Below are 9,038 nucleotides of genomic sequence, written 5' to 3'. Positions count from 1 at the left end.
ATTTCAAAATTTCAAAAGTCAAAATTTCAAAATTTCAAAAGTCAAAAGGCCAGGAACCAGAGAAAAAGGTGGGATGACGGTGAAAGAAGTCGCATCGTAACAAAATTTGAATTAGACTGAAAACGTTTCACATATGTAGGAATAATAGCGTAACGTTAGGTACACGCAAAGAAAAAAAAATCACTCGCAATAAAAAGCTGAAAATTCATATCCTGACTTATACTCAATATGAAAACGTCACATAAGATAGAGCGGTATAGTATAAACTTATATATCCCCATATTCTTAGAGAGGCAAATCAAATAAACCTCCTATGGCTTAACAGAAATGGGGTCTTGAATCGGGATTGGCATATACACTTTTACTCCACTTTCATTGCACAAGGCAGTAGTAACATTTAACGACATCGTAATAAAGTTGATATTTGAAGAAAAAAATGTCACCATGCCGTTACAGTTGAATAGGTTTCTGGTTTTCCAGGTTTCTGAGGATATTTACTGTGATATTTCAAAACCTTAGACAATTGTGTGAGACTTAACGTAACAGAGACGTAACAGCAGAATATACATTTCAAAATAGCATTTAAACTTCTTTTTATAATATCAAGTGACGGGACGAACAAGTCGTGCGCCTGACGGTAAGCTACACGCCTGTCCATAACAATTGCAGTGTCCTCAGAGCTTTAAATCGCAAAGATCTGAGAGACACTGCCACTGCGCCCGTCACCTTGAGACATAAGTTGATATATCCCATGTGCCTGTAATTTCACCACTAACTAAATGAAGCTTGCGCCCATTTCGTTCAAAGAAAATACTATTTAATTTTCTTATCGTAATTTTCTTAACCTATAATTATACCTGTTAGGAATTTTACCCCGCGCGGCCGCCGCGAGGTCGTTGAGCGGAGTCCGCGTTGTCGCTGTGCAGTTACAGCGTGCTTCTAACTGTCATGGCAAAATATTTATTTAGCTCTTACGTTTTAATTTAAATGAGCATCCCGGCCACGCGGGCGAGTCTGGCTTGAATTTGCAGCCGATCACCGATTGCAGGCGATCGCGCGATTGTATTATAAAACAATATTACTTTAACCTTACATTGACTTTTCGTACCATAAAGCGCTTAAAGTAAGCTTATTGCAATGTTAAAACTATGATGTTTTATTAGCAGCTTTGCGACTATTCATTCACTCAGGGGGCGTACCACAACCTCTTAAAACAATATTACTTTAACCTTACATTGACTTTTCGTACCATAACGCGCTTAAAGTAAGCTTATTGTAATGTTAAAACTATGATGTTTATTGGCAGCTTTGTGACTATTCGTTCACTCAGTTCGTACTACGCGACTTTAACATTAAAGTAATATTGCACTTATGTCAAATTTAGCAATCTTAAAATAGTTACACGGATGCAATTGAAACAATATTATTTTCAGTTTGATTGTCTTAATATTGATTTGTAATGATTAAAAGTTAAGTTGAACCTATTTATTTACATGCATCTCTTCAATATTTTGTTTATTTTTTATTTAATAGCAAATAGGAAATAATTTCTCGTTAAATAAAAATACCCGACCTTTATTTCGTAAAATTATGACAGCGCCATCTATATGCTCCTTGGCGAAACTAACAGTTGACACTAGACTATAGTTCCGAATTCACAACGTGACAATTAAGACTCAGCTTCTTTTATTTATTTTTCTTCATGGAAATGCGGAATAATTATTGAGAACGACGTAATTATAATAGATTTTATTATTACACACATTTTTTTAATAGTTACATTTCTCTGAATGTAAATAACATTAAGTACTTAAACATTATACTGCAATAAGACGATTCGAAACATCAAAAAATAAAGAGATGGCATTATGTAGTTCACATAGCGTTATCTCTTTCCTATTTTTAGTAAGGAATAGACAATATTGGGAAATCATTCGTTCTTTCAATCACTTGTGCAATAATACATTCCTTGGTTGACAGGTTCGTCATGGTACAAATATGAGTAATATTTATTATAATAAGCTTACTTTAAGCTTACATTGGAATAAGATTGTTTTTGGAAAAGCTATAGTAGGCCCCACACACCACATAAATTCTTCCGTGGTAGGCTCCAGATTCGCCATTAATGTACATGAAGGCGTGGTAAAACTTTCGCCTCGTGTAATTGAGCGCTTATAATTATATTCTATTAGGACTACAGCTTTATAGCCGTGATAGTCTAACCTAAGGTTTTATCTCAAGCAGAGCGGTGGTAGAATTTCAATTTTTTCGGAATTTATGAGCGAAATTCAAAATGAAATTTACCATTACCTTTTCCGTAAAGGAAAACACCGTGGTGAAACCTGCATACGTCTGCAAAGGAATGAATTACGTGTGTGACGTTCCCAATCCGTATTGGGCCCTCGTGGGAACTACAGACCAAGCCCTCCCATTGTGATAGAAGATCTTTACCCAGCAGTGGGACTATATATAGGCTAACTATTGTTTTTAGCCACAATGTCAAAAAATATTTGAAACAGTTTCCAACAAGCGAAAATTACGTGTAGATCTATTTATCGGAGTTTTAATGTAATGCTTGAAAATATTCAGGAACATTGTTTTCTATATCAAGGTTGTCAAGATAGTCGCCTTTAGAATTTTTAAATCATTCCAAATCTTCTTAGGTTCTTGGGTCTACAAAGCTTTACTATTGAGTAAAAGATGGAAGTACCATAAAACATACTAAAGTAGGCTCAACCGGTTCTGCAATATGTTGCAAAACAAAGAAAAACGAAAAATAATACACGTTTCCCAAAAGGTTTGTGCGACTCACATCGTCATCACATTGAATAGTTTTATCTAACATCGAGGCACACCCGAATCACTAGACCGAAAAACTTACCCAAGCCTAGAGGTTTTGTTGAAATTATGTTGCTAAAAGTTTATCCTGACTGACTAATTTTATTTGCACAAAACTTATGATAATGAACTCTGTTTGGACTAAATTATTGTCTACACTTTTTGAGTTAAAGTGACAGTTTCGTGGTACACCACGAATGTGTTTAGTAATTTAGTTTAATGTTGCTATAGTAAAATCCGTGACATCTTTCCTTAAATAAAACGCCTGGTTTGCTGCAAAGCTAAATAAGCAAACGGGACGTATCACGGGAATCACGGATGTTGCGGGAATACCCAACTATTTTAGTCACATCTTCTCAAAAATAATGTAACAACCACGTTAATTACTTGATCTTAAAGTATGGAATAGTATGTGTACTAGGAGCACCAAAGTGAAATTTTCTCTGAGGATACCCTGAACAAGAACACCAGAACTTATTAAGGAAAGTTTATGTCAAAATTGGTCCAACTGGGAATTTAATCCAAAACCTCCACTTCCAGCGCCCACAGTGTAAATCGTCGGGCACGCTGAAGTCACAGACTCTTTACAATTTTTAAAATAATCTCCAAACTCGTATGATGAAATTAGTACAATAATCGACAATTTAACACGAGCACTGATGAATTGGATGGTATTATATCAACTAATAAATCGTGGGTTTAATCAATTACCATCTCTATAAACAATTTTTCAGTAAATGGCTACTCATCGACAACAAAAAAGGAAAAGTCTACCCCATATTTACACCAGGAAGCCAGTCAGATCCCGGTACCATCTTATTTCACATTCAAACATATTGAGTACCGAAAGGCTTCATTCAATTAACTACACACACTGACACGTTTAGCGGAACAAATAAGTGAGAATGTAAAATAATAACATTTATATTTAAATAAGTAAGAATTAACATAAGGCAACAATGAAATTAACGTCGACTTAATACTTAAAGCTTTACTCAACCTAAATTGAAAAAAATCCATATAAAAAGAAAATTACTTTTACTAAAAATACTTTTTCGACTAAAGTTTACGAAATTTTCAATTACGCAAAATCAGCACCGAAACCACTCGATAAAACTCAATAGTAGGAAATTAAAATAATGAATGAAAAAATTACAGTCTATTAATTACCGGTGTGTATAATATATGTATATACAAAATATGATTGCTGCCCGAAGTCTTTGTCTGCCACTATCAACTTTATTATGAATATGAAAACTAAAGTTAATCGCAAATAAATAGATATAGAGGTTTTTGTTGACCTGAAGAAACCATTCAACACATTTAGTCATGAACTGCTCTTACACAAGTTGCATATTATTGTTATTAGAGAAACTACTATCAATAGAACTAAGTCTTCCCTTAATTGTCAACAACAGGTGGTTAAAGTTGCCAGAAGTCAGAGAACATCTTAAACAGTTATTCCTGGTATCCTACAGGGACCCTTTCCGGGACCTTTGCTGTTCCCAATCTACCTTAATAACTAATATACATGAAATCGGTTGGAAAGGTCATTTAATATTTACACGCTGATGACAAATGCTTATTGTATTACGGTGATAGTAATAACAAGGGTGGTTCAGAATGACTTAAGTACCTTTTATACGTAAACATTCATTAATTTTTGGCTCTGTATTAGTCTTATGATACCTTTTTTTTAATAAGTAAATAAGGGAAAAATCGAAAATGTAGCATGCACACTTAAACAGTGCCTATTCACTCTCGCCTTGAAAAGGCCCAAGATATAGCGTTCGGAAAACAAATCTGCAGGCTGGGAATTCCACTCCTTTGCCAAATAAATGTGAATGCGAGACGTTCGTACAAATCTTTGGAATATCTACAACATAGGCCTGGAACCCCAACCTACGTCTAGTCCCACGATAATGGAATGGGGAAGGCGGAATTAAATCATGTAATTCCATTGCACACTCAACGTGATGATGGAAGAAGAAAGATCACCTTATATTTCTTGACCGAAATTGTATTATTTTGAGAAATAAATACCTTAAACCTTTTTTTATAGTTCTCAGCCATCATCATAAATAAATATCATTACACGACATTTTCCAAAAAATTGCAGTATGTATTTAAAACAAAAAGCCCTAGGCATAATAAAGCCACATGTGACCTTAAGTCAAAAGTGACATGTTTTATCACATGAAAGTCAAAGAATAAAAATAATACGAACAACATGAAACAAATTAAGTATCAGTGAAATTTTATAACTCGCCTATTTAAGAGTCGACAACCTCAAATGGCTTTGGTTAATTTCGCGAAAGTGTTGTATCAAACACTTTGGAAAAAATATATAGTAAATTTGAGAATATAGACTTAGTAGTACACGGCGTAAAAATACGATTCCTAAACATTTTCACGGTAGAAAAAAAACACAAACTTACCTCGAAATTTTACAAGAAAACCGCTGTCAATAGGTACTTTACATCATACCAATGACTTTTTTTATATCAACTGAACTAAACAGAACACGAAAATGTTTGAAATGGTTTTAATTTTAATTCGTGCTGAGGTAGTATCGACCTTTAAGCAAGAAAAGTTATCGTCTAATTTCGTTCCTAGTACCTTTAAACCCCCTGAAAAGTTGTCAATTTGCAGATGTGGCCTTATTACACCGAGGGTGCGGTACAATTAATATAACGTACAATACTCAATATAATATAGGACAACGTACGGCAGATTTTCAAACAGTCACATACTTTCAGAGGACATGTTGATAAAACATTTTGTTATATGATAAATGAGGATTTAATCTTTAAACGGATTATCGAATTTTGCCAACCAAAGATAATAAATAATATAGAGACATTTGTATATCAGTAGAGAAGTGGTAAACACCTATTTAATTAAATAGATATTTACTTATTTATGAACATGGCTGTGTTCAAAGTTTTCGCGCTGATGTTGGTTTTAGCAACCGTCTCAGGTATTTTATTAAATAATTTTTCAATTGGAAAGTAGCTTATATTATATCTCTTATAAATCTTTCCTTGTTTAATTTGATAGACATATTTTATTTTTTAATGTGCACAGAAAAAAAAAATATGTTTTCTATTTAAACAACCGTACGTGTATTTAAAGTGAACACTTTTGACAAACACTCGATATGTCTGAAAATCGAAAACCCATTTTTCCCCCACAGCTATCCCAACACCAGATCCAGTGATCTTCAAATTAAATGACGGTCCAAGGTTTCAATACCGGGATGATGGTGAAGGTAACGCCTATCTCGTAGACCAATGGTTCAAAGTCAGTGATGCTCAACGGGCTGCACGATACAACCCTGACCTAAATAATGTTTACCATCTATTCACTAGGTATGTAGCAAACAAGTACCATTAAAATAATATCATAACATGTATTGGTGAATGGAGCTCAGCTATTATGGCAAATATATGGTGTGATAAAAAGTGAACATGTTAAACTTTGTCTTCTGTCAGAAAGAACCGAAACACAATAATCGAAATATATTCCATATACCTGGTATACATATGTATAGTACAGTCGTTCTTTAAATATAGTCGATATACTTTTTGTTTTCATTACGCAAACACGACCTGCATTCCATTTTCAGATTACAAAATATAGGTATAATTTAGATAATATTAATAATTAAAGAGATAATTTCTTTTGTCCCCAAATTAATTAATCAATCATTTGTTAAGGTTATTGTTAAATTACCATTCGGATTTTTCGTCATCAATAAATGATTAATTGAATTTATAGATTAGACCTTATGATGCATAACATGACGATGGTCAACATTTAAAACATTATTTTTTGCTACGTTATGTCCCAAGAACGAATGCCTTCTATAGGGGAAAGACCATCCCTGGCGTTGTAAAGTTGTTTTACAAACTTAAGTGGTTTGAATCACTTAATTTTATCTTATAGCCTCACACGCGTATGTTTTGACAATTGTCAAATTTGCAACGTACAAGGGGATGATTACACTCGCGAAGACACCGTAAAATTTTATGTATAAGAACATTTCAAATATTGTGTGACCCGGCAGATATTCAGCTTAAGATCGCGTTTAAAACTGTATTTGAAGTAAGCTGCTTTTTTAACAAATATAATACTTTCAGACAAAACCAGAATGTGAGCCAACCGATGCATTTCGGTAGTAGCTTCCTGCTTGCCAACTCCAACTACGACCCTCTTCGCCGGACTATCTTTATCGTTCATGGCTGGGCGCAATCTGCTACTTCCAATGTTAATGCTGTTCTTGTACCAGGTTTGTTCGAGTATTACTTGAAAAAAGGTTCTCGAGTATGCACTTGAAGACTACTTTTAATATTCATCATAATTTTAGAGTTATTCAGTGCCATTAAAACGAAATAATATAATAAAGATGACATTGCACACACGACTTGTTCGTCCTGTAACGAAATACAAATCAAAATACTTGTTCAACGAGTTAATCTCCTAACGTAAAACATTTATAACTCCTTAGATTATGCAGGACGGTACTATAGGACGGGACGGAACGGGTATTATAGGTTTTTCTGTGATGACGCAATCTAGGCATCTATGTCATGTAGATTATAGAATAGTATAATAACAAGACGAATGTTCACAGCTTTCCTTCAAGCCGAGGACGTTAACGTCTTTGTCGTGGATTGGAGCGCCGGCGCCGGCATATCCGCTGGTAATGACGCACCTCAGAACGCTGTTGCTTCAGGTTAATATTGAATTATGACTTTTACATGTAGTATTTAGAGATACGATAACTAACGTGACTTTTACTTTAATTATAACTTTTAGAGAAATGGTAACAAAGGAAAAATGAAACGATATAAAACACAGACGTAACACCACCTTGATATAACTCTATTCGGACTTAAATGCTCGATGCTCTTCTTGGAAAATATAAGTAGCAGAATAACACCGTCAGACTCATACGTTTGTGTCACCTATCCTTTAATAAATCGATCAAACAATACATTTATACAGTTCCCAAATGAAAATCCTTGACCTGAATCACAAGAACCTGTTGAAAAATATGTCTAAACTTCTTTTTAGGTCTAAGTGTGGCACGTACCATCGACTGGATCGTCTTTGAAACCGGTGCCAACATTGGTGGCTTTCACCTAGTCGGCTTCAGTCTTGGTGCCCATCAGGTCGCTGTGGCTGGTAGAAATGTGCAGAGTGGACAAATTCCTTATATCACTGGTGAGTAATTACTGATTCATTCCTTTTTTAATGCATGAGCCACAGATAATTAAGACTATGAAGAAGAGACAGAATTTGTAGCAATTCAGGGTGGATTTAGAGAGGGTAGTGATTGTATCAACACTGCACTAGGTTCCTTCATGGTTGGATTCCATTTTCTTTTTAATATCAGGTGGTGTGGAGTCATCTGCCTGTTACGTATTTTAAAAAATAACAGAAGATGATATTTCAATAAAGAAAATACTCGTACTATATGTATGTGGAATGTGAATTTAAAATATTATTATAATAATTCCTGTTAAAAACGCATTGTAATCAATTGCTATCTAGCTTTGGACCCTGGTGCGAACATGGAAGACAGTGGCCACATCTTCGGCCCTGATGCTGCCATCTACACAGAGGCTATCCACACCAACTCAGGTCTTATGGGGCATGGCGATGTTGTGGCTCACACCGACTTCTTCCCTAATGGCGGAGATTATCAACCAGGCTGTGGAATTGTGAACTTCGTCTGTAGCCACGAGAGGTATAGAAAAATACATACTGCGCCACGTACATATCGTTCACACACAAACAAAACACAGTCATTTTATGCTTACTCATCAACACATGGGATAAGTTGCAAATATAATAAACTTAATCATCAACCCATTTATTACGTCCCGCTGCTGTGCATGGGTCTCCTCTCAGGCGAGGGTTTAGGACATTCCGCTACGTATGCCGATTAGAGCCCGCGGCTTCTGCTTGAGCGATGGTAGGTCTAAACGTTAAGCTACCAATCTTTACCAATATTTTTTTCACGGTTTTCTGTTTCTTGCGATCCTTACAATATTCGTACAAATATGTAGTTAAACCAACACTGCACAAAAACTAAGCATTATATGCAATTGAGTAATCAATCGTACGCTCCCTTTGTATACTAATCAAATCTGCAAAATGATAACTTTTCTGAAGAGAGGTCTAAAGATTCT

The 9,038-nt window shown here is 35.0% G+C and overlaps 1 protein-coding gene across 1 annotated transcript in view; it reads left to right on the top strand.

The window, feature by feature from the left end:
• The window catches only part of LOC113236878 (endothelial lipase-like), an 11,493-nt gene extending 2,683 nt beyond the window's left edge, over window positions 1–8,810 (top strand). Inside the window, exons 2-7 of the mRNA XM_026473088.1 lie at window positions 5,807–5,818; window positions 6,035–6,209; window positions 6,981–7,129; window positions 7,475–7,576; window positions 7,918–8,067; window positions 8,398–8,810. Coding sequence (XP_026328873.1) covers window positions 7,006–7,129; window positions 7,475–7,576; window positions 7,918–8,067; window positions 8,398–8,795 — 774 coding nt within the window. The 5' untranslated portion in view covers window positions 5,807–5,818; window positions 6,035–6,209; window positions 6,981–7,005 and the 3' untranslated portion in view covers window positions 8,796–8,810. The remainder of the gene's footprint in view (window positions 1–5,806; window positions 5,819–6,034; window positions 6,210–6,980; window positions 7,130–7,474; window positions 7,577–7,917; window positions 8,068–8,397) is intronic.
• Window positions 8,811–9,038: the final 228 nt, after the last annotated feature.

This window comes from Hyposmocoma kahamanoa, unplaced genomic scaffold, assembly GCF_003589595.1.
Source record: "Hyposmocoma kahamanoa isolate Upper Pololo Valley unplaced genomic scaffold, ASM358959v1 92, whole genome shotgun sequence".
Classification (NCBI taxonomy): domain Eukaryota; kingdom Metazoa; phylum Arthropoda; class Insecta; order Lepidoptera; family Cosmopterigidae; genus Hyposmocoma; species Hyposmocoma kahamanoa.
Note: the sequence above shows the minus strand (reverse complement) of the source record. Positions and strands in the feature narration are given on the sequence as shown.